Genomic DNA, 27201 nt, shown 5'->3' with positions numbered 1-27201 from the left:
GTTACAATATAACCACAGGTTGGTATTTTTTAGCTGAAAATTGGTAAAATTTTGCAAAGGAGGCGGCAGAAGAAACAGGATTTTTGCCAAGCAAGTCTGCAAAAAACTATTTGCAATTTATCGGCTTAGCTAGTATTATTGTTAGTGTATTTTTTCTTCGTATTAATATGAATCGTTCTCTTAATCTTAGAACAGTCGTTTGTGTGTTTTCTTATATAGTTTGCGAGTTCTCGTCACGAGAGTAAAAATGTTGTTACAAACCCATTCTCACTAGTCAGTTGGCATTTGTGTTGGTTGCGTAAATGCTGTTTAGATTTTTTCGATAAACTTGGTATACAGCGTTGATCAGTTCCAGAGAGCCTCCAACGGGGTGGGGGTGCACACAGTAGGAATCCTATAAACGTGCTTCACCGTTGTACGTAAACAAGCTTGATGTAAGGTGTGTTACTTTGTAAGAATGTAGCAGGATGAGTAAAAGTAAGTTACATTTAAAATAACGCTTTGGAGAACTGCAGGATGTGTGTAGTTTAGTGGTTGTCCGGCCAAGGGATCAGGATATTACCCCTTTGTGAAAACAAGTACGCGCGTCGATGGCTGTTTGACTGGTAACAGCTTTCTGGGAACTGGTTAGGTAGGGAGTACGGAAGTCTTACTAGAACCGTAATAGGTAAACCTATTTATAGTACACGTAACTTGCAGTTTATGACTCAAGGGCGTGCCCGAGGAGCGCTAACTCCCTGAGGTGGCTCGCTGAAAAGATCAGTGCGTTTACGTGCGTGTAGTGTGACTAGTTCGACTTCGGAAGGGCACGGACGACACGATATCTAGTAGATGAATTCGCGTACATCGAACAATGAGATAGCTGCATAATGAAATATATGTAAAGAAAAAATGTAGAACAGAAAGTGTTGCATAGAAGAAAGAATGAACATGCCAAAACTCAAAGTTATCTTGTCATTTTTTTTTTTTTTTTTTTACTGAAAAGAGCTTTATGTATTGTAGCAAAAATAGACAACGAATTTATTTAAAAATTAGCGAACTACTTGCAAATCAAGCAAAATTTTAGATCAGACCTGATTATTTCACGATAAAAAAACTGTGCTGAACACGGGAAAAGAGGAGGAAAAAAACATCATGTTATAAACGATGATGGTTCGATATTTTGTGTTCTGTGTATGCGTTCTATATCCCACTGCCGGCTGCCCCCACCCCGAAATGCCGTATTGTTCATTTAGCACTGAATTGTATATACGTGGTTTTAAGGTAACGTTGGTGTATATTTTGTAATAATAAATTGTAATTGGTACAACTGGAATTAGTAGCGCATCAACGTGCCCGCTTCTCATTGTGACAACATTTATGCAGATTTTTTTTTGCGTTTGTTATCTCACTAAATACGAAAAATCGTATAAATCACTCGGAATCAAACGTCTCTGAGTAATGTTCCATGGTATGACGACATCTCAATTCGATAACACTATAATTGTAAATAGTAATATTTTCATTTTTAAATGGTTTATTAATTTATTTATTAGTTCGAATGTTATTTTCATTTAGTTATTGTTATTAGATTTATGATCGTATTGTATCATTCGTTATTGGCAATAACCGATGGTAAGAGACTTCGATCAGCTCCGTTCCATCCTTATCTAAGCGCTCGTTACGATATAATCGTTTTTCGTTATTAGACGTAAAAATTATGCGTGTTTTTCTACATACAAATCGACTACGCTTAACATCGGTGTGTCCGAACGCCAGTTCAGCCGTTCTCAGACAATCAGTCAGTTCGATATTGTTATGTTATACAAGGTGAGGTAACGAACCATTTGCAAAAAAGAGCTTTGTGTGTTGTTAGGTTTGCATTATGTGTGCTTTATTCAAGTGCGAGCTTGTAACGTATGGCCTTCTAGTGAACAACTGAGTAAAGGAATTCTGCTATTTCCGGTAGTGTTAAACTCCGGTTCGTCTACAAAATTCACAAACGAAGCTCTTATTTGCATTACCTGCGTGCGGGTTCCTAGGCGTCGCTACTGTCGTTGTGGGATTGTGACGAAGGCCACCATTTTACCTGCGTATCTGTATGCTGGCCGTTCCTCTCCAAGCAACAATGTAGAACAGTTAGGCCTGACCTGGATATATCCGCTGGTGGGTTGTCCTATGTTGCGTGCGTATGACATGCGCCGCTTTACAAGGAGTATTAACTGCAGTGGGTGGTGCAACTGGAACGAAGTCCAGAGTAGCGTTACATGTATCAGATGGGAATGAGCGTCAACCTGGAACGCTGCTGACTACTGGATCATAGCCGAGATTCCTGGGGGCAGCTCACCCATTAGCGCTAAACGCCAATTTCTGTATGATATTACTATATGTAGCTCGTCTTTCTTTCCACGCGTTTGGCTGGCTGGCTGGCTATCTGAACTTCCTTTACTTCGTGCGAATCTGCGTGTTTTTTTCGAGCTGAGTAATCGCGCACTGCATAATGATGCTACCGACTATTGGCCTTGAGCTGGGCCGTGACGATTAAGTATTGTTGTACATGTTATTACCACAAATCTATTACTAACTATACCGTCATTACCATCAGCGATTCATTGCTATAGCATTTACATCTGTGTGATATATTTTAATGATAACAATAGTAATGTTCATGTTATTCACCTTTCGTGTCATCCCTTAATTATAATTAACGCCGTTTCTCTCTCTCTCTCTCTCTCTCTCTCTCTCTCTCTCTCTCTCTATTAGTTCTCACAGCTTTTCTTTTCTCTGCAGACCCATTTTCTAACGATATATTAAATAGTGCTATCATTATTAATAGTGATACTATTATTGTTATAATTATTAGTAGTTCGTATTATTCATCTAACTAATAATCAGTTAAAAACGAGGTACCACTGTGACTTCTGCATGGTCGGCCGCCGTTTTGTACGCGCCGAGCGTCTGCTATTGTTTGTTCAGCTGGAAACATGTCGGATAGCGCTCGGTGCCCCTCTGGCGGACGCGGTAGCAAGCGATTCTGCTGGGTGCGGTGAGGACGATTCCGATAAGCATTGGGAAAGCAGGCTTCCAGTATGCCCACTGGAGAATATGGAAGGGGTTCTGACAGTGGTACGAATAAGCTTGTCAAATAATAAACCGCTATCAGGACGAATTGTATCTGGTAACTGGAACGAGGCGACCAAACAAGTTAGGAACCCCATAGGAGAGTGAACTTGGCCATTTACAGATAATAGCAAAACGTTTGGGAAAAGTCGAAGCGGCTGACAATGGTTGTTTCTGACGAGTAAGTGCCAGAGTTATATGGCGGGCTCATAGCTGGCCAGCTTTGATGAGCAGTGATCCTTTGATTTTGCGAATAAAACGCTCTAATCTTTATCTTGAGTGCATCGTACAACTCTTAAGGCCTAACCGTGCGGTACGTGAGAATTACGTTTTAGGCTATAGGAAAAGTGAAGCAAATGGGAGAAAAAACAATGCGTCATAGAGACAACAGCTTACGGCAGCGATTTTAGGGATACCTGCGGCGACTCTCATAGAGAATATATATAATAATATTTATTATTATGTATATATTTATATATAAGCTTTACATACGATACGAACAGAGTTAACGAAGTTTGCTATCTGATCCAGAGATATACTTATGTCCTAGGCTTCAGATACTATAATCACCTACAACTTGCATTACTGCTGGCAGCATTTTACTTTCAATCGGCTGAGCTTTCGCACGCGATCCGGGCGGGCGAACCAAACAACAGAGTTGTAACATGTTATGGATGCGTGCCTGGTGTAGACCGCATGAGGAAGCCATGTTTGGCGAACTTGCATCGGTCGCTATGTACACAGCTCCAACCGGCCTTTTTACTTAGCGGACACTGAACTGAATCTTCATCATATTTTTCACCCTCACTTATTAGGCGACGTTTTATGCACTTCATACACTGACGTAGGATATTGCCTATTGATAGTTGCAATGGGTAAGTTAAGCACACTCGTTGATGCTTTCCCCGTGCGCCTAACAACTGGTTATCGCATGCGACTAGAGCGAGTCGATGATTTTCTTGCGTGTGCCTGTGTATTCCCGTGGTGGCAATAGCTGCCACCGCCGTACCAGAAGCCACGTTAGCTTAGGCCAAATAGGCAAGGCCTTTCCATAATCAGTATGAGTTTAAAATCGATCCATTCTCGTCTGACCCGAGTATCTTCTACCTAGTTATCACTGATGTCCACAACTAAGGTCAGTTGTGATATAACATTACGCTTTGATCACCGTGATCATATCTGTCATAATAAATAATGCTGTCTCTCTCGTATCATGATAGGCATTGTTTCGATAAGTACTATTGAGTTATCGTTTCTCGCAACTTCTTAACATTATTATCGCGCCCTAATTTCTATTTGCCTGTTTTTGAATTCACTATTGTATTTTTGTAGCTTTCTTCGTTCTTCCGTACAGGTGCTTCGTATTATCATCATTATTAGAGGGTTGTCATAGCCGTATATAGTTATCGACACTGTCGTTTGTCAACATCGACCGTGTTCTTTAGTTATCATCAGATTTTGTTAGCGTATGGTGTATGTTCATCGCGTTAATAGTTCTTCCCGTCATCTTATTCTATGATGTTCAAAACCATTCACTGAAAATGATTGTCTTGCTGTTTGTTGCAATTAGAACAACTTCAGCTAAGTTGTTTTGTACTTCATAAACACGAAGGTTACGTTGGGGAGGCGCCATGGGCGGCACAGCTTCACCTCAATGGTAATAATAGTCACTGGTAGTTATTTATAGCCTTAGTAGTATAGTACTAGTTATGGTAGTAGCGGTGCTAACTATAAGTAATAGAAAGGGTAGCTGTTTTCGCTCATAATTCCGCAAACCGCCAGGGCAATGATGCAAATAAAAACAACACGGTTCTGGGAATTTGTAGGAGATATTGTCCGAGATGCGGCACCGGTCGAAATTAGAACAGTTCTTGTTATATATATATATGTGTATATCAGACGACTTCAGGTGGAATGGGGGATATTTCTGCCCCACAATGGAATACTGGCGTCGCAGTTGGGTGCGCTATAGGTCATGTATGTATATACCAAGGTTCAGTTAGTGCATTTTTTCAAAGGTTTGCATTCACTCTATCAGTGCTCAGCAGTGTTGTCGGTGCGTCCCTTCCGTCGATTTTTCGAGCGCCAGAGGCAACTTGTATGCGCGACGTGCCGTTGGAGTCAAGGGGCATGCTGCGTACGGGTGCAATGCTGTGATGACCGTGCTGGTAGCCCTGTCAAACGACTGGGAAAACCAACAGTCGCAGAGGTTTCTGGACAGGACGTGACTACGCGAGCAGCACCCTGAAAGTCAGCAGCGGCAGCACGAGCAGGAGTCCGCCGGGTGACGTGGTACCGCGTGTGGAGGCGTTCGTGCCGTCACAGTCCAGATCGGTCTTGCTGCTATTGTCTGCAAATGAAAGACGTGCATAAAAGTTGTACAATAATACACCAAATGACAGATGTATGTTTTTGTGTGATCGCCAGAATTATTAAATCATAGGATTCTGTAAATATGAATTACTGTCGAGGTGCTATGATTAGCTGGGTTTTGTCCATCCGCTGTACATTATAAAACTGGCTAAGTATGCAATGTGGTAAACTAATGACTGTGAAAAAAAGTTGGAAAATACTCTCCCCGTCGGGGAATCGAACCCCGGTCTCCCGCGTGACAGGCGGGGATACTAACCACTATACTAACGAGGACTACGGAAAAAACGCTGGGCCAGAAAGCCCATAACCAAAACGTGTACTGGGATTCTTCGCCAAACATCTTTGTCGCTTATTACATAGTTGGGGAAGTAATACTGACACGCAACAAAAAACGTCTTTAAAAATGCGTTAGTGCTTGTTAAAGCCTAGAATATACGGGATTTTAGAAATAATTCTGCTTTACTAGAAGGCTTGTGTGAAGGGGCGAGATTACCGGTACCATCATCCAATACGTAATAGTTCATAATGGACCGCCCCGGGAAGACACTTATAGCGCCTAAGAGCAAGCCAACGTTATATGTGGTCTTCCTATTAATTTATTATATATCACAGTTTGCCGTCATCGTATGTTTTACCTGCGTAAACACAATTGCACACTTGAGGAGTAGGAAGTTCGATAATCCGATAATATACATTTCATTATACAAAAACCAATTACGAAGATATTATGTTGGATCAGTTTCAACCGTTCCCACGAACGTACTACTGGTGCGCTAATAAGCTAAAAGTTTTTATATTTATCAAATGATTCAGAACTGAAATTTCAGCAAGACGTTTATTGCAGCTTACTTTTTTCTCAAGTATAGAGGTGTTATAAATTTATTATTATTTAAATTTGTTATCTACAAATCTATCTATTATGTTGCCCAAATTTCACACTGTTAAAAGCTTTCATGCTGTGTTAATGATTCTCCTGCAAATAGATTTTAAAACCCCCACCCAACTGCTATCCTATTAGGTTCCTAGCACTTCAGAAGCACCCGCGCATTATTCCTGTCTATGTTTTTATGTGCTTTGCCATCTCATACGTATTTTCAAAAATCAAATCATATTGAAGGGAATGAATTTAAAGCTTTTTTATGCAGTGCTTTTTTCAACTAAGACGTTTTACTGCTTGAAGCAAGCTCAGGCCTAAACTAAATACAAGTGGCTCACAGACAGAGATAAAACAGAGTATAAATTTGACTGTAATACAATTCTCGAGCTTATTATTGATTTGCAACAAAGTTCGTAATGTTGTACAAACATCTTTTCTATAATAATTTTTCTATGTACACTAAATCATTTCAATTTCGTATATGACTAGTTTACGATTGGAGCTTTGCTTCGCGCACGTTCATATAAATCATCCTTTTCAACATCAACCTGTACACTGACTTACTGGAAAGTGCGATAAGGTTAGGCAGGTAATTCTTCCAGAAGGCGCAGTATTTGGCGCGATGACCGTAGCCAACCTGAGTGGAATTAACGTCAAGTATGAGGAATTCTTTCCCAAATGCCGTGTGCGCTGGCCAGTACGTTTTTTCCCAATTGCCATCTGGGTTTAAACTGGGGTTTCCCATGCGCGCGAAGTTGGCCCAGTAGCGCATGATCCGTTTACTGAACTGTTGCTCGTCCTGTCGATATGACCAGGTTTGATTTAGCGGTTCGCCAAAGATGTACGCGATCTCGTCCGCGTGAATTACTCCCATCCATTCGGGCCACTTATTCTGCAACGGTACGGACGGCAATATCGCATCATAATTCAGTTTAGAAATTTTGACCATATACACTCACGTTTACACATAAATACGTGTGTTCATACAGACATACATAGAGAAACAGACCTAGTTTTCAATCTGTGTAACTAATGAAGAAGCGTAGACCGAGATTGAAAAAAGAAGCAACGTTGGGAAGAAACTGCTTTCATCCCTAAAAGCCTCTCGAGGATATGTGGATTCGGGAGAATAAACGAGAAAAATAGTGGAGGGGGCAAATTAGCTTGAGCTGGTATGTCGCACGCAGCTCACGCGATGCTTGTTGTACGAATGAAGCTAGTGAACCGCAGCTACAGCAGCGAGATTGTCAACTGCTGGCCCGACGGCCAGCCACTCAGCCACCCGGTCAAGAAGCCCAGGTTGAACTTCTCCAGTTGCGAAATCAACGACGGCTGCCGTTGGGATAACGTCGAATGCTGTAGTTGCTGTGGGGACTGCTTTAGCCATCAGAGCTGCTACACAGAAAGGAAACAGAACTTCCGGCACCGTAGGGACCTTGGGCGAGGCTGCTGTGCGTGGACGATACTGCTGGGAGTACGGCAGGCCAAAGGCCCAGAAGAAATGGGGCCATGTGGTTAGCACTACCACATAGAAAAGAGCCGTGTGAGAATCAAAGCGAACCTTTTTCGCCGCAATACGTACACCGTCACCGGATGTCTGGTGGCTATTGTATTATGCACAATTCCAAACCCCCTTGTACATAACCTGCCAAGCTAGCTATCGTTCCCTCGACCCCTCAGCCACCACCACCTTCCTCGTTTCCTTGGCCTTCGGTACTACCCCAGAAACTGTGGCGGTGCAAAGAAAGCTTCTACATCCATTCATCGTTTCAGTACACCCAGATTTATTAGGCGCATACTAATTTTCCCTCTCCTGCTTATCTGGAATCGAGGTTTTTGCAGCAGTTCGTTGTTGAGTCATACAATCCATTAAGCTATCTTTTCTAAAAAAAATAAAAAACTTAGTTGTTGTCTATCCTTGCGAGGTATTTCTTATATTTCTTTAGAAACCTTCTCTATTATAGCTCGACCCAATTCGTCTATGCTACGTGTAATGCGTGTGTACTACCCCCCAGTAGTATAGCACGCTTGCTTGCTATACTAGTGGGAGGTAGATTTCACCAAAAAATTATGAAAATTATCAAGTTTAAGGAACACGCTTGTTGGCTGGAAATCATCTGAAGTCAATGTTGCAAGGTAATGACTTCGAAGTTCCATGGTTATCACGCAAGAATTTTAAAAGTTACATAAAACAATAATCACCCCGATCATAAGGTAACTGTTTAATACCTGTGAAGACCGATGGACGAAATAGTACATATAAACATCGAGTCCAGCTGATGAGTAGTAGTGGGCCATATCGACAACAGGACACGTAAAATGATAGTCGCCAACAATTTTATCAACGGCATCTCGGTTTTTAATCGGATCATCTGGATTGAGCCAGTCTGTGTACTCAAATATGATTGCCTCATTCACCACCTGCAAAATATGCTTGCTTTGAATGCCCGTATTGTAATAATTTTCATAGACCTATTACAATATAAGAGTAATACATTATACGTTATTATAGAGGAAAAATAAACATTGCATTCTTAAGTGCACCTATTAGAACAAGCAGGAATAAGAAACTGGTAGATGTTTGTTTCTAAATACGCTGTGTACACAATAGTATAACAAAAATAACTTAGAGACCCTACAGTCAACGACGACGACTCCTGTTGAAGTTTGTTGTTTAGTAGCAACTTTAAAAGTTAGAACTCACTTGTGAGGCAATTGGGCTTAGAGCCGTCACGGCCTCGACAAAGTCCTCTCGGGTTAGATAGACGTTTTCGTCCCGCTTAAAGAGGTGCGTTAGGTAGTAGATGATAAAGAAGGTCCCCTCATCGCGGTTTGAGCCTAGAAGGATTCGGCACTTTTTAAAATTCCCTGAGTTCATCGAGTCCTCTGGTCGCTCGGTAAGGAACGCTCCGTCTACCACTGGGATAAAAGAGAAGTCTACGACTCCCGTGGCGAAGATCTCGGATTGCACCAATAGGTCGGGATCTTGCTGTCGAAGGCACTTAACGGTGGCGTCCACATCGTCCGACGGACATTTGACCTCCTGTGCAAGCTTATAGCCATTGGTCATGGCTGTTTGGCGGTCATGGTAACCCCACGGGGCGGTAGCGCCTCCCGACTGAAGCACTGCCTGAAAGCAGCGCAAAGAAAAAACAACAAGGCCGATAAAAGAGGACCCGATTAAGGCGTAAATAAGCACTGACATAATATATATTTATGTACAGAACAGCTACACAGCTTAGGAGAAGCTTCGCACCGTACAGAAAAACAAAAAAACACAAGTCACAAAAATGTAGCAAACACAGCACAGAGTTAGAAGTAAGCTACGGGAAGCTGCATCTGCAGCTGCGTAGCAGACACATAAGATGGGCAATGCAAAGGTCGATCATGGAAGCGATGAATGCGCACCATAACGACTGCAAGACACTCTGTGCAAAAGCCACAGTTGTAGAAACAGTGAACAGCATCACTGTCATCGTGGCAGAGTGGCGCTGCTTCATTTCGAGAGCTCTTCAGGAAGGAGAAGTGCGTGCTGAGAGTTCTGTTGCTCCGGGGTTCCTTAAAGATCGGATAAGCCTACCCTTCACCAGTGCTCTAAAGAGGTGTAGCACGATTGAGCGGGAATAAAGGGGGATGTCCCGAGGAGGCAGTTCAGATTCAAAACACGGACCTTGGGCCCGTCAAAGCAACCACCCGAATGCACTATAGCATTCGCGGTGGTACACTACCGGTTACAGGACGCATCTTTTATCTAACAGCTAGTTGATACTGACTGTGAAATAAAAGGGAGTGAAACCAGCCACTGACAGGCAGGCAGCAGGATCGGTAGCTGCTTGCTTTCTCGGATCCATCGAACATAGCCCTTCTTCACAAATGATCCTTCCGATCCCTGAAGCTTCCCCAGCTCGCAAGTTCTTTTAAGGGCCGCTTCTTGTTACTACAACCCTTATATCATACTGCTAGCGTGACAGCAGGATACGCAGAGGAACAGGTTAACAAGCAAACAGGAAACATTAAGTTGTCCTTTCCTCTGCTGCTGCTTCTGCTGTTTGGCCCCCTGCTTGGTTCACCCGCGACCTTCTGTCGTTGCAATCTGCCCTTTTTTGTGAGTGTACGAGTGAATTTGCATATGAGCGAGTAACAGGTGCACGTACGATCGGATCGTGGATTGGATCGTACGACGACGATAAAGAGTAAAACAGCATTAAATGGTCCTTGGAGAGATCGCGAAGGCATCAGCAGCCACTGCCGCTGCTACTTCCACTATTACTACAACGATTACTAGAATCATTAACATCAGTTGCTGGCCCACAGAACGAAGCGAAAAGCCCAACGTATCGTAAAGGGTTTGTTCCCCTGTTGAGCTCTGGAGCGCTGCAAATATACCCTTAATATCATCTTATTGCTAGCGTCATTCGAGTCTAATCGGAAAACTCGCTACGGTCGAACCGCTTGGTGCCTTTATAGCTGTTCCGGATGACTGTCGCCTGTTGCGATTTATGTAGTTCAAACCAAATTAAATGACATCTCACTTTTTACAGGTTAAATGGATTAAGTGCATATAAAAAGACTCGATAATACTATTAAGAGTGCTGCAGTTTGGATGGACAATTTGAGATTAGAAGCTAGCATGGTATTTACCCCCTGCCATTGCATGTTGGTAGCACGATTACTTAATGCTTGAATGCACCAAGAAAAACTATTCGCCAGTTAATTTATATTAAGTTCAATCAGTGGTCAAATGTAGAGCTGTTTGCCATCTCACTCTCAGCAGATTATATCATCCTATAGAAGTGTGCGCTATAACAATAATTTATGTTTAAATCTGCGAGTGCAAGACCGCGTCGATGGGACTGTGCTCTACAGGATTCAACGGGCATCTCTACAGCTTCGAGTTTCCGACGTTGCCCCTGCGCTGTGCGGTTTGATTTCTGGATTACATATAGACAGAAATTGACCTGTTCTCGTCTAACATATAAAAATAATACCTCTGTAAAGAATTACTTACTTGCGAAAAAAGGTCACGAGACAGTGGGGATAAAAGATGGAACGCAACACTGACGGCTCCGGCACTTTCTCCAAATATCGTCACATTGTTGGGGTTGCCGCCGAATAAGTGGATGTTATCCTGCACCCAGCGTAACGCCATCACCTGGTCCATGAGGCCGGCGTTGCCTGGCGCATCTGTATGGTCAAGATAGAGGAATCCGAGCGACCCGACGCGGTAGTTGAACGACACCACGATGACATTTTCTTCACTGGCAAGTATTCGGCCATCGTAGACATCGAGCGTCGCTGTACCCGAGTAGAATCCACCACCGTATACCCAGAGCAGGACGGCAGCGTTCGTCGGTCTCGGCCGAGGCACCCACACGAGCATATTCAAACAGTCCTCACTCATGTTGGTATTGGCATTCCACATCGTTGAGCCTTCGAAGTCCTCGAAATATGTGTCCAGCACTTGTACGCACGTTGGTGGACGTTCACTGCAGTTCAACGGCTTCTCCCAAGGATCCATCGGGACAGGGTGCCGAAATCGTAGCTTGCCAATCGGCGGTTTAGCGTATGGAATGCCTAAAGTAAACATGACGAAAAGCGGCGCCAAAAAAACAAAGAGAAAACCGGCGTCGAAGACAATCTTAAAAACCGATCTGTTGTTGGATTGATAGAACCTTGCTCACGGCGTGGTAATAATGCAATGAGGAAACAGTAGAAGTCATACACGCGATTAATGGCGCGTTACTTTACTAAGCCGTTTAGTCGAAAAGAACTTGACAATACATATGTATTTCTGAATGTAAGGCAAAATACGAGACAAAAACATAGAAAGGTTCACTTAAAAAAATGTTCATATTTCTCCACGTTCACCAACTCTATGATATATTTCAGTTTATAAATAACTGAAATTATCGCATTTCTTAAAGAAAACGTTCAGCTGTTAAGACCCGAACTTTTTGTATATGATTTGATAATATGACAGAAAGAGAGATTTCCAACGCTATATATTATTCAGTTGTCAGTAAATGTAATTTTACGACGAATGAACGAAACAAAAACAACATAAGAAACGGCCGTTACTTTGCGATTGACTTAACATATAATTAAAATGCACCAAGTGTCCTTCACATTTTTGCTAACACTGCTATATGACCAGAATAATGATAATTCTCATGATTATTACTGTCATATTTTTATTAGGTTAACCTATTGATGAAACAACTCTGCCCGTTTACCTCTGAGTAGTTAAAAATACCTTTAAGATAAGATGGTACTCTACATATATGAAATTTTAGGCGGATGAATATAGATTGCATTGGCGGGGTGAGGTGAGCTCTTGTTGCTCAGTAACGGTCAAGAGCTGCTTAAATAGGTTATTCTCACCTAGGAAGGCATCGACAAGCTTTCCATTCGCAGCCTGTAGGGTCACTCCCCTAATAGGGCCCTTGGTCGTGTGTACAAAAAGTGGATCTCCGTGTGCCGGCATTCCGCCCGTCGTACGATGTCGATGATGATGCGTGAGAGAGGGCGCGGCGCGCGCGTCGGCCTGCCCGACAAGAACGCCAAAAAGCAGCGCCACTTGAAAGAACACAGCGGCTTGAAGAAGTGTTGTCACTTTGGCGTGGTGTGCCGAACGCGTTCGGTGCGAGCGACCCCAATTGATCAGCATGAGGGTCCGCAAATCTCGCAGGCCCGGTAGGCCGAACAGGCGAAATGGGCCCTTGGCTGCCGACATGTCCGACTGGCGCACGACTCTACGCAACCCAGTGATCCACCGGGCCGCAATGCCCCCGCCTTCAGCTCCGCGCTGCTGCCTCCGCATCGCCGATCATCTGAAGTAAAACGCAAAGCGAAACGAATGATAATTGCGTGTGAGGGCTAATCTAAACAAATGTCTCAGTCGAGTCCGGTTAGAGCGAGAAAGAACACCGTTATAAGCTTTCACGTAGCTATACCTAGCAATTGAAAAACGCGTACGAAAATTAAAAGAATGTCATACAGACCTGCAGAAATGATGTACATGTTCCTTCTTTTCAACTATGAAATCTATTGCTAAGACTGCGTCATACTAGCCTGGTTAAGACCAGATAGTCAGTAACAACACGTTGCAAATGCAACTTATTGTTAATGGCAAAAGTCTTAGTAATTAGGGCATGTTTGAGCATAGAAACTGCCTGATTTGTTACGGGAATTCTATATGCCTATTGCCGGCCTAGATACCAAACCTACGATTCTCCACGCGTGACCAATCTACCAACTTAGTTAAGCCTGGTCTCACACATATATATATATATATATGTAAGATCGTATATGTATATATACGATGATAGTGAAATAATAGGGATTACTACATACGGCGACTACAGATTGTATATAACGTGCGATAACATGTGGCATTTGCCTGCGTATTTTTTCTATATATAACTCGTCATAGACAGTCGCTGCTGGATTTATCAAATGTGTCGCCAATTCTATTCTAGTTTCCCCGCTTCAATCTTGAATAAACGGGAAGCTAATTTATGTTTGAGTTATTGGACACGGTTTCTTTTTCCCATTCAAGATGTCAAACCATCTCATGGTAAAGGGCTTTGCTTCATTGTCATTCAGCAAACCATTATGAGAAGAAATCCTTGGCTGCCGTTGTTTTTCGAGTTGTCATTAAGGATTCAGTAAGAATGTGAAGAAACGACCTGCGTCTGATTTAAAAAAAACATCATTGTATACTAGCTCAAACAAACGAAGAAGTTGTCTTAAATTTTACAATATATAAATATGTTTGAATATAGTACCGTCTAATACGGCTGGTTATTAGGTATTAAAAATGATCACGGGCTATCGCTGTTAACACATGAAGCACGTTACTTAACTATTGATTAGTTAATTTCTATAAAACAATTTTTCATAAATTGGCCTCATTTATTAAATTATTGGTCCTATTATATGCTCAGTATATCAAATTATCTTACGCAAGCTAATCCAATCGTTGTACTTAGGCTTACTACTTAGGCAAATATTATTAGATGGATCTTACATATTTTTTAAATCAGGAGGAAGCAATCTTTTTTAAAGACACATTTTTTTGGAAATAATCTTTACATAATGATACAGTAGTTACATATATACACTGTCACATGTTTGTCTGGCTGGTATCTACTAGAGGCGTAGCTTTGGTTTCCCAGTATGGGACGTTTCCATTGTTGGAATGAGATCGCAAAATCTTATAAATTCCTATGTACTCCAAGTGTTCGACTAGAGGGTTCATCTCAAAATAAGAAGCCATTATTATCTCCGGTCTGGTTGCTATGGAAAATTAATATATCAAATATTCATATTTATAATAAATTATCTATCGCTATTCGGAAAAATTAGATGTATAACAATCATGTTAATGTAAATCAGTTGCGGTCTTAAACAGCGCGATAATTGACAACTAAACCCAAAAATAGTTAAATCATAGGCTTGAGTTTATAAACTTCAGCATATAGTTTTGCGGGTTGATTATGTTGCAAGACTAAGAGATTAAGATTCCAAGAATAAGTATGAACACCTCGAACGCTCAACGCTTCCGAATTCAATATATTTAAAACAGCCCGATTTGAATGAATAACATCAGATGAAACAAAATAGGTAAGTTGAAACAAGTGACGAACACCGTTTTGAACTTCAAGTAGAACTTAGGCCGTAATTATATAGCCCTTATTGTCCTACAACTTGTTTGTCTACAGTTGTTTATTATCCGCGTTTTGATCCTGTCTTTCGACACCCAGACATTCAGTGTTCACATACACTCGTTGTATCTTAACATGGGTGCCAGTATTTCTCCCCTTGAGCACAGTTTCAATGGCAATGCTTCGGTCTTCGCATAACAATCTTCCCAGCGTATATAGAAAAACGGGCATATTAATAGATTTAGTCGATTTTATAGTTCTCTTTCCTTAATAGACAAATTAGTTCTTATTATTGCTATCGTTCGTTGATACACATTGTCGTCCAGTTACTGGCCAAGTGTTTGCGGCTACGACAGTGCATCACTGATCTTTTGTAGGGATGAAAAGCACGGTGAACCTTCCTAGGTCGAGAGAACTCGGATTAAGCGTTAACGGATTTACTGGGGATGGCTTGAACTTGCAAAAGCCCATTGCTATGGGGTGAGAGTGTAGCAATCGACGGATTACGTATAACTGTTATTATTTAAGCTTTATAACCCTTGAGATTAGACTTTTTTCCGTTCGTGCGTTTATCTGTCAAACGCATTTGAAGCAGACGAATTTGAACGAACCAGTTGTTCGAACTTTGTGGCCGCCCCGAGGACTTCAGAGCCTACTGACGGGAGTTCATTTTGAATGAATTCGTCAGATCACTGAAAGCTAATATAGATGAGTTTAACGCAGGCAATTAAATATAGTAAGCAGTCGTCCTTATTGAGACCCGTTCTTTCATTGGTTAACAGATAGCTCATATAGTCTACTATATGTCAACGGAGAGCCGCTACTGTTATCTCTATTGTGACTTCTCAAACCAGCTACATCCACATGTCTTGTGATAAACACGTATTTACTTCATCCAATTGGAAACAAAACAGAACCACCAGGTAATACTTAAATCCTTTGATGTCCCAACATGCCATATGAATATATACATATATAGAAATAAATAATAGAGGACCTTGATGGCGTTTGGACAGTAAAGATGGTGTTAATGCTAAAAACACTTGTATAGAATATCGACCACTGACTGGGTTGTTGGCGAAGCAGAGAAGAACAATGTGCTTTATTGACAAAGATGCGAACAAAGGACCGCATCGACTTCCAACCGGAAGGGGGCCCTCCTGGATGCTTATACGGCCATTAACAGTATGCTAATGGAGCCAGGCATTTGCCGGAGCTTGACTCTGGGAAAAATTTGCTCGTCCTAGGATTACCAAACAATTCATTAGAACTATCAACGTTTTAACTTCGCCAAGGTCATTGCCTTGTTTTGGGATGCCACTGACTAATGGGCTCTGATTTAGCTCTTTTCGATTTTTGCGAATGTAAACATGAAATCGAGCGGATATATTTTGCTTCAACTAGTATTAAGATAGAAATGTAAATATATTGTAAGCAGCTATCCTTTAATTTGCCAGTGTAGAGCTACTGGTCCATTCGTAGCACCCGTCCGATGAGGAAATTCAATTTTGTAAATAGGAATCGAAAAAGTGTACATCAAGATACATCCTGGGCAGTGTAGATGAGACCCAAATGATGTGGGCGGTTCGATAGGAGGAAGCGTACAGGATATATCAAGTCTCGCCAACGCCACGTCGTGCACATAAATAAGCGCGTTCAAATGGCAGATTAATTCCAAAGCTTTTTTCCAGGCTCAAAACGTAAGCCTATTCTTCAGGCGGTCCAGCAAACATACGCTGGACTCATATTATTAGCCAAAACGAGAGGTTTCTTTAGGTAGCGGTTTCTTTCAAACAGAGACGGTGACATCAGCTTTACAAATGAGTCAACATATCTCATGTCTAAGAAGTATATTAACGTCTTTGTGAGGAAAGGTACAATATCTAAGAGGCCGGTTATGTTTGAAAGGAGTGGCTTGACAGTTGTCTATTTAGTTGTGCCTTTTTTTGGCTGACTGAAACCACGGAACAAAAACGAAGAGCTTACATATAAAATTAGAAGAAACGAATAGAATTGTCAACACTTACATTCAACTTCTTGGTCGAAAGATGAACGTTTACTGATTAATTGAATGCAAACGCAAATGGACACTCGAATAGAGCAGAGCTATTGATTACAACCCAAACAACCCGGGTTGTTGTGGGTTTTATTAAACATACATAGAAATCTTATACATACTTATCGTAATGATTAGAATGTATACGTCAAATTAAGACAAAAAGCAATCAGATACGGCAATATCGTTTATTAAATTTGAAGAAACAGTAACGTTCCTAAACGATAAACACACAGGTTGAGAACTCATGAGTTTGCTAGATGAGGAACGCCTCTCTGCCTAAACAATTCACGTTAGAATATGTTCTTACGTTCACGGTCTCCAGCCGTCGTAGTCGTCTGCTACTCTTGTCGTTGGTGGATGACCACGCGACCAAGGGCAATTTTTTGTAACGCTCACACGAACCCAAGCGAACGTGCATGGACTGCACAAATCTACCAGTAGCTTGCCTGAACTGCCACATCATGTAGTCGATGTGGAATTAGCGCCAGCACTTCTTGCTATACTCTGTCACGCTCAGAGTAATACGTGTCACGCCAAACAGTCAAGGGATTGGGGACCAACGTTGCTGCTAATTGATACATTGGGAACTATCTTAATGCAATGGCAGTATTTGTCCGAGCGATACGATTAGCTCAAAGACACTTGGCCGTTTTGACAAAGCGTCTTCTTAACGAGATCCTTAACAGACGAAAAATAGGACACTTAGAGAGACTGCTAGACAGAGAGGTGAGAGTCGCAGTCGCCGCTATTGTGAATGGCTCTAATAGAATGGGTTGGTGATCCGTGGAATAGCGGGGCCAATAGGGAAAAGTGGCATCAAAACGATTACTTCGTGTTGTGGAAACGCGGTGCGGGCCGGTTCATCATACATGGTGACACAACAAGAATCTACAATCTCTGCGGTAACGTAGTAGCAGCAGCGGCCGTTGCGCGCAAAGTGGTAAACGGAGCGACTGCTCAGGGACGATCACTGCCCGCCTTTTTATCGCTCTTGATCGGGCGAGCATTCCTTGCGACGATGGCGCTACATATATAGCGTCGTTCAATATTTTTGTTATATATATATATATATATATATGTTGAACGCAAACATTGTAAAGCGTGGCGGAACTGCTTTTCATTAGAAATTGTTCGTAGACTGTTTCCTAGTACGCCGCAGTGGCGTAGTAAATATCGAAGCCACGATACGGTGTTGTGATGTTATTGATTGATCGTCTCCGTACGTGACATGTGCACTTGCGCGTGTATCAAAATACGACCAAACGACTAGACGTGTAGACTATATCTAAAGCAAGTCAATAATCTTCGCCAGAAAAATTGGCTGAATAATGGAGCCACTGGAATCATTTCTGCATTCATGTATGATTCCATTGAGCTCTATGTCTGCACACGGAAAAGAGGTACTCAGCGTTTATTTTTCATACGGCTTGGCCATAAAACTTTTTGCCTCCAGAGCAAACAATATGATTGACTCGTTGTGGGTGTGCACCACACACAAAGTAGCAGAATACGAAAACAAAGGGATCCCCTAATTTACACTGAATAAATTATTACTTCAACTTTCAAGGAAATGAACCAGCGTGTGGGATTCTATCGAGATGCATGCCTCGTACGTGGTGCTCGTAACCCACTTGGAAGATTTACTTTAGCAAATAACAATCAGTGGGCGCAGAACTTCCCAGGGATCATATCTTTAACCGCAATTTCTGTTACCAAAAACAACACGCGTGATGCACGACCAAAATATAAATCGAAAGGTCGATCAAGGATTTTAGCCGAACATCGTGACTAATTGACTCAAAGCCAATCTATATAATGTAGATTGACGGGACTAAAGGCAATGAACAGATCAACGTTTACCCTCTATTGGTAGATAGATGGTAGATAAGGCCTCCTCTCTCGCTTGTCGTGATTCTTTTTTCGCAGTATCCTCCCGGCCAGCTGCTCTCCATCTAGCTACTTCTCCCACGCAATCGTAGCCGCCATGTCTACCAATGAAGATTACTGTTGGCAGAGCCCACAGAACAGGGATATATCGACTAAAGAGTAAGTCTAGTACTTTCTTCATTCCTGACCATACGTCTGTCTTCACAAGCCTCTATAATACCATCTTGTCTTCCATGTCAGCCTGCTCATCCCACTGTGGAAAAGGACCACTAAGGATAACCTATGCCATAGCATGATCGGCGTGTTGCTGAATGATTAATGGGCCGAATAATCGTGTCTGCCATAATCAACTATCATAGCTGCCAGTCATGTAGCAACGGCGGAAGCACTACCAGCAGCGATACAAAGATCAGCGATAGTACTAAATTGATGTAGTAACAGAAGTGCTTGTAACAGTAAAACTAGCAACTTCGATCTAAGAACAAATGGAAGAGTGACAATAAGAAACTATTCAACTTCAATGAGAAAACTCAATTTGGAGTCCGTCTCGATAGTACCAAGACTGTCGCTGTGTCCTTTCTTCCCACTCGCGCTCGTTCTCGTATGTAAAATCATATCAGTACGGTATATACGGCACGTGTATAATAACTGGTATAATATGATTGAAATAAATTGATAATATGATAATGATGGCAGGCTCGATAATGGCTGATGAGGCCGGAGGGAACGCTTCGCCGTTAACCTACTAACGCTAGATGACTTCTGACGCGTGTAAGAGAGAGTGCTTCGTATAAGATCAGATCTATGCATGAAAAAGTTTTATACATATACATATCTTTATGAATACGTTAAGGAATTAATAAAACAACCTATCAAGCCATTGCTCATACGATTTTTAGACAACAGTTTTATCATGTATCCTGCTATACAGTGGTGGTATTGGTAAATAAATCTTGATATTAGCCAATATACCCTACGATATGCTACGCTTACAGGATCTAGATTGTACGTACTCTGCAATACTGATCGACTCGACTCGTCAAATGCGGACCAGGTATGATTGTATATCAGTTAAAAAAAGAACTTTGCCATCATCATCACCTATACGTCATTTGACTCAACGCTTCATCTTATCACACGGTACAATCGCAGACTAATCCTACTAACCATACAAGTAGGCTTCATATATTTGATCATTTTTAGGCCGAGAAGGTTACAGGTAGATATTGTATTCTGAAAAATAATAAAATCGCTTCGTTGTATGATATATAGTATTTGAGCAATTTTTTTTTCCACTAACTTTTTTTTAAGCTGGTATCGATTGAAACAGAATAAGATATAATTGACTTTTGCTGAAATATTGCTTATATATAGTGTGTCGTGATTACGTACGAAGATGAGCGTAGGGTGCTGAATGTAAGTTTTCACGGAATGGACCCTTAGGATGGCAGAAAAGTGCTTTCCTTTTGGGAGACAATATGGCCGTTTTAAATTTTGACCAATCGGGTACGAATGCCGCTTGCTGTCAAAAATGGAAAACTTTAAAGCTAATTTGTTAGCTTCTACAAAACAGCTCGGCAGACGAATTGGCCTTTTGTTCCTTGTGTGCTCTTCTAATCTTTTCACGCTAGAGTTTCCCCCAATTCCCACTCATTTTTTTGCCCGGAATTGCCAAGATGTTGTGAGCTTTTACGTGGTTTCCAGAGAACCCGAGCTCTCATGGGGCATATCAGAAGTTCTCAATTGAATTTAGATTTAAAAAAAAAATGCTTGAAGAGCCATTTCTGAATCTTCACGTCTTTCAGACAGAAACAGATAGCCGTTTCAGCTTGTTGTCTAGATGTATTCCGAATGGGTTGTCTAGATAGGCTCCAACGGTTAGTATTTTTGAGATTAGCTGTAGTTTTTCTTTTAAATTTTTAGCCGTTTGGTTCTGTCGAAATTTTTCATGCGCTATATACGCAGGGTCACTACTGAACTGTTACTTGTGTAATAAAAAAAAACAAACGATTGAGAATGATTGGTTAGTATTCTAGATTTCGAATTAAAGTTGTGATCACAGTCGACGGTAACTGAATTGACCAATCATGACAGTGAGAAACCAAAGTGTTTACATTCACACATGGAAATAATTTCGTTGAAGAACCTGTTTTTGTCTAGACACAGTGCTAGAAACAAAGCGTAACATTTTTCAGTTTAGACGCGCCGCTATGTACGTGTATACACATCTTACCAGGACATCCATATATATATCTACTACAATTACGTATGATGTCAAAGTGTGTTTCCACTCTGACTGCCTCCTCGTTATAGTTAAACGTACAAGTAAGTTACGTGGCCTATAATTCATTAAGGATTTATAATGTGCACTTGAAAGTGAAGGACACCATGTGGCTCTACAGTCATTTTCCGTAAACCACGAAAACTTCTCGCTCAACACTAGAGGTATGTGACATCGGGCTTTCTCAGTCGCAGCGTACCGATAGTAACAGAGTATTATAGCTGCACTAAACTTTTTCGTGACCTATTTTGTCAGCTAAAGCTAATCAGGGTCAACGTCTGGCTTTTTATCTAGTGCCATCATCGGTGGATATCTCGTTTCTTTTCATAGAAATCTAGATGGTTCAGAGAAACTGCAAGCAGATATTGTTAGGGCAGCAACTATCGGCCGGACGTTCAGGCTGCCATATGCCAAACATACAGCTTCCTGAGGCGCTATCTCTTTAGCTCTGTTTTACAATGGCTGTCTCCCAGCTACTTACATATATGCGCTGATCCTCTATATATGCAGAGCACTAGATGGGCCCACTGAACACGAACCCGTTCGCTGGCGCCTCAATGAAGAGATGTGATCCTCATTTTGCGGGCAACAGCTCACGCTGATACAGCGGACCCTGCCCGCTATAGCCCAATGGGATGGTCTGGATTCTGGGGGGGCACACAGCGAAAGAGTCGTTGGAAGGAACAAAGTGTGGAGTGTCGGTAGCATAGAAAATGGTTGATGTTAGGGTAGTGTCTAGCTAGGGAGGAAGCGACAAGGGTGGACTGAGGGGTAGACGCTGAGGTATGCCGCGGTAGCAACCTCGAAAGAAACCCCTGGATAGGTTATTTGTAGGGCGAAAAATGAAAACAGGTGGACAGGGGAGTGATGGTCGAGAGGTTGTAAACTTCACTTACAAACCAAAGCCCTTGCAAGCACGGGTTAGACAAGCAGCCGCCAACCAAGCTGCCGCCATCACCACTGATCTTAAGGTTTCAGAAAGCGAGCACAAACGAGAGGCTTCGTTAGCAATAGTGAGGTAATCCTTTGACCCTGCTGCCAGCGCCAGCAGTGTCCGACCGCCATGGATTTCACCGGAAGAGCCTTACGTGTTTCCGAAGCACGAACCCTTCCTACAAGACCTTCATAGTTAAAGGGGTATATGGCAAAGCGGCAACTTGTAAAAGAAATAATAAGATGGGACGGGAAAGAGCGTATGAGGGGGCTCTGTTGCCACTTGAGGAGTGTATGTTTGTATATATGCGGAGGCAGTCGTATGCGAGTGACGGTGGCGTTTAGGCTACTCATCGGTCTGTCGTTCCGTTTTTACAGCGGCCACTTTTAATAGAGCTACCATCATCCCTTCCTCCGGAGCCGTCTATGCTGGTCGGCCTTTTTCTCTTTCCCATTTGGCAATAAATAGATGGAAAATAGGTAGGAACATTACGTCACTACCCTGCCAGTAGTCGCACCTGGGCTTAGCAAGAAAGCCGACAGCTATCCAGGCACGTTCCCAAGCCCCTTACGTATCACCTAACAGTCCAGGAGTAGGCTACACGACACCGACAGCTGCTTCTGTCACTAGAACTACCACTATTGGTATTGCCGTTAAATAAATATTTCGAGTTCTAAGTCCCGCTTCAGTCAGCTAACTCGTTTTAGTGTAAACAATGTGATTTCGAATTTAGAATACCCCACATGTCCTTGTGATAAGTAAAGAAACGCTAGGTTAGCATTGCAATATTATGGAAATAATACCATTAGCAGTACTACAGCTGCTTCTTCCTTAGAAAAGAGCTAACGAGATAACTCATATCGGACAGTTGTTCCTGGTTCGCTGAAAACGAGTTACTACATGTACCATACGCGTCAAAATCATACGGAGGCAGTGGTACTATCCCATAGCAAGTGAGGCTGGTACCCTAGATACGGATAGATTTAGCACGATCCTGACGTCGATACCCGAATTACACCAATGATTTTCTCGAAAATCGTCACCCTAACATTTCACATTTATTATGTAATTTCAATGTCTAAAACATCATAAAGCAGGCTTTATGATTTCTTACACAAACTGCATGACTCAGGTGAATGTGTTGAATGAAGGTGTTGTTACTGGAGATGCAATACGTTATCGTGGACTGACTGTTGTAAGCTAGTTTTCCATTAAGGGAAAATCGGCTAGATTAGCCTTCTATTGACTGCTTTTGAAGAAAGTTGACTTCTAGGCAGAGCGTTTGTCTTATAGTACAGATGGACCTGCTAGAAGATAAAAAGCAGCGTAATCTACAGCATCATTTATCTTCGTTTTTATTCGTCACTCATTAATATAATGCTTTTCGTATAACAAAATAATCAAAATAGGCGATACGGGTAGTTAAGATTGAGGTTACTCAACTGCTACTTATGCTGACTTTATAGGTCTCCGAGGAGACGCTACTGCGGGGTGTACGAATCTCAAACGGAACCATTGTGTATTTTCGTGGCTCTATCTGATATAGCTTTTTCTTCCTATAAGCCAACTGATACGCTGTCAGCTGCATGCAGATAAGCTTGAATCTTACTACAATATTCGCGCATAACCGTTTTTCTGTAAAAAAGAAGACCTTAAAGAGAAAAGTGGAAGCAGACCAGTGTAGTGGCAACTTGCGGAAGCCCCCATTGAAAGTATCAGTCATTATGGCTCGAAGACCGCTAAAGATGGTGGCCAAGCCGGGTCGTAGATGCGCAGAAAACGTTTCCATTGAACTAGCGTTCAAGCCTGAAAAGCTGCTAATCTGAGTGAGTGAGTTTTGTGAGCTCTTTCGCTGGCTACTGCTTGGTAAACTGTGCAGAGCAGTTGGAGCCAAGCAATGCATATGACCGAAAAGTTATCCGAAGTAAAGTTGGCTACCGAAAAGCATTGCGTTTAAAAAACGGACAGCCCCAGTCTACCCCTAAAAGGTGGTTTTTGTTTATTGTTCAATGAATGATAGACGAATCCTACATGTACCTAATGCTTCCAAAGCCTTTCGGTCATATAGGCAGGGTGTTCCATAAATTTCCTATTCAATTTCGTAGGCTGCTTTTTCTTCATTTGATCTTTGCTTTTAATATAACAATTTTTGTAAGGAACTTTTTACTAAGTTCGCCTGCAACTACATGGGAAAATTGTTCTCATACCTAACGCATCGCTGGATGTAGTTTGAGTAAAACGAACTTAGCGTATGACGTGAATTCGCTACAACGAGATGCGCAGCAGGCCAAGCTGTACGGAATGCACGAAGTTCCGCTAGTATTACAGAACTTCGGCAGCGAAAGTTTGGTCTTCGGAGAAACGCGTGGCGTGATAAATCAATGGCTTGAATGAAAGCAGGCCCTGCCCAGAAAAGCATGCTTCCCAAGCCTACTCGTAGACCTATAGTATTTACAAGAGGTGGGTCAAACGACGAATTGGGTACAAAATTGGGGTGAGATACTCACGACTTGTACAAATATCTCCGAGACCAGTAGAAATATCTACTTCCATTAAATATCAGATTCGCTGGCAGTTTTGTTGGCAGGGCCCGCATAAAATCTCTTCATTATGTATCCGCAGCTGCCGTGAAGTGTACGAGAACGCTATGGTCGTTGGAGGTTTGATACCATTAAAGCCACTCAGCTAATGCATCTTTGATAAAGTATTCTCTAAACCGATACAAATGCTTGACCTATTTTGTAGCATATTAATTTGTTTCCTACACCTTCGTTCGTTCAGAATCCGCCGTTATGAAGACACCGTCAGCTGCTACGCGCATGCTTCCGAGGATCTCGCCGAGCAAATTTTTTCTCTACGGATGGGGCCGCATCAGCGTGTAGCAACCGGCTTTGGCTAATGCAACATAGATGTCAACTGTGTGCTTACCCATTTATTTTTACACTATAGTTATTACTCCGGCTTATATTGAATACTTGTTATTACATACTTATATAATTATATAGATTTTCTTAAGCTGTCTTAATAATATACCAACCAGCAGCTTCTATTATATGTCCTAGACTTGTCCATTATATGCAATTACTATTGCATACGAGATAAAAACTCATAAGCGGTGTTCTTATTGTTATGCGTTGTTACATGTAGTGAAGTTTCATAACTTTCATATTTAATAGCAAGACATGAAAGAAAAGATTTCATTATAATTAAAAAAAATTATATATTTATTATGCTTCCTAGTTGCGAAAATAACATAAATTGATTTCTATGATGTCTGAATTCTAAACGGGTAATAGTTTATATGTAAATATGTGTCACTTTTTGTCGTTTTGTTGGTTTGGACATGTCTTTCACATCGCGTATGTTGACGAGAAGCCTGATCAAAACGACAGCTCTAGAAATATTTCATCGGCGAAAGCTATGGATAATGTGAAAAAAGCACCGGAGTAACTTCAGTAGAGTAACTGGCCGCGAATTGCAAAGTAATAATTCAAAGGGAATTGATCGATTATGTATGTACATAGCGTAGCAGAGTCGTTTAATAAACGAAGATAGTAAAGAAAATACCGAAACTATAATACGTAATCGCACCACCGAAACTAGGTGACTGTATAACAATAGCTAACTAATGGCTAGAACAATGCACTGGCTTATCTGAGACAGGATAAGAGAAGAACTATCGCGCGGAAGTTATCTAAACTTCTCATTACGAATATCCCTGCCAAAGGCCTAATGTCTGTAGAGCGGACCATTTTCAGACTGCTGCTAGAGAACAAGCGCCATAGACGTGGGAGAAATCTAGAAGGCTGAAAGACCAGCTGCAACAAACTTGAACATAAGTTCACAATGCGCAAGTTTAAATTCATTTTAGGACGCCTTGGGAAATGCTAACCTCTAGAAAAACTTTACTCGGTAGAGTCCGGTGCATACATGCAGCGAGCACAACAAAAGGATGAATATGTACGTATGCCTAGGTGTAGTACCTACTTTGCAAATTTTTTAACATCTTAATTCACAGAACCCACTGTAGCCTGTATCTGATCTCTTACGGTAATTATTTCGCACAGCTATTGCTATTAATCTCTGTTCGGCGTAGTTCATCAACATCCCTCTCTGCAGAGATATATAATATTATTTGAGTTTCTGTGTGCGTTCCTGCAAGCGCGCGCGTGTAAGTATGTACGTGGACTTTAAAATAACACGTAGTCCTACATATCTGATAATTAATTTTTGCTTCCTTTGCCACCGCCGCTGCTACTGGAGCCAACAGGAATTCCTCGTTCTGGAAATATTCTTCAGAACTGGGTGGAACCGAGTGGAAGGACGAGAGGGAGCCACTCGAGGAACCATAGCTGATTTGAGGCTTATTTAAGTTTCCTCGTGTGGTATGACTGCCGCACAGTCGGGACCGCATCCAGCGAAGGATACGCGTCTCGTCCGTCCTGGCATGAGCTTGCTGAATGTCTACTGGCTGAGCCGTGCTCACCGCTGAATGCTGGCGGCATCGCTATGGGGCAGTTGGAAGCACCCAGCTAAACAACGATACTTCATGCGCTTCTATTTCCCGATCTTGAGCACGTGCTGTTATTAGCGAATGAAACAGATTCGCAGCATGTTGCCGAGCCTTTTCGGTACTATTACTTCTGTTTAGTTTGCTTTCTTTGTTCGCGCTCATGTATTTCACTGATCGTTTACACGGTCTTGTTTAATCTGGGACTTACTCTGTGATATTTGAAAGCAATATTTATACTTGAATAATCAGACCACCGCTTTGGCAGTACGAGGTTTAATGACATATAGAACCGCATGGAACACAGATAATTGTCATTTATACACACAGATATAGTAAAAATGAAGTATATGATTCGTTCGCGTTACAATGTTCCCCATTGTAAAACCTTTTTTATACGAGGAGTCAAGATTACTTCATATGGAAATCATTAATAAGCAGTGTCATGATATTAATCAGGAAGCGTCGATGTCAATGGGTCAATTACTTGTTTGTGTTTAACTTTTTTATATATA

At 41.8% G+C, this 27201-nt stretch overlaps 1 protein-coding gene and 1 non-coding gene across 4 annotated transcripts in view; both read right to left on the bottom strand.

Annotated features, from left to right (window-relative positions):
* Positions 1–3525: 3525 nt before the first annotated feature.
* Positions 3526–27201, bottom strand: part of LOC111243720 (acetylcholinesterase-like) — a 44864-nt gene continuing 21188 nt past the window's right edge. The window contains exons 1-7 of one of the 3 annotated variants that reach the window (XM_086979908.1): positions 17382–18058; positions 12731–13179; positions 11358–11923; positions 9054–9479; positions 8579–8770; positions 6914–7241; positions 3526–5449 (exon numbers count right to left, since the gene is read on the bottom strand). In XM_086979908.1, the coding sequence (XP_086836034.1) occupies positions 5328–5449; positions 6914–7241; positions 8579–8770; positions 9054–9479; positions 11358–11923; positions 12731–13169 (2073 nt within the window). In that variant the 5' untranslated portion in view covers positions 13170–13179; positions 17382–18058 and the 3' untranslated portion in view covers positions 3526–5327. Of the gene's footprint in view, positions 5450–6913; positions 7242–8578; positions 8771–9053; positions 9480–11357; positions 11924–12730; positions 13180–17042; positions 18059–27201 lie in introns of those variants that run through there. The other 2 variants (XM_086979899.1, XM_022789709.2) reach the window with 2 other exon arrangements.
* Positions 5674–5745, bottom strand: TRNAD-GUC (transfer RNA aspartic acid (anticodon GUC)). The gene has a single exon. It is a non-coding gene; the product is annotated as a tRNA-Asp (tRNA).

This window comes from Varroa destructor, unplaced genomic scaffold (assembly GCF_002443255.2).
Source record: "Varroa destructor unplaced genomic scaffold, Vdes_3.0 BEIS01000001.1, whole genome shotgun sequence".
In the NCBI taxonomy this organism is placed as follows: domain Eukaryota; kingdom Metazoa; phylum Arthropoda; class Arachnida; order Mesostigmata; family Varroidae; genus Varroa; species Varroa destructor.
Note: the sequence above shows the minus strand (reverse complement) of the source record. Positions and strands in the feature narration are given on the sequence as shown.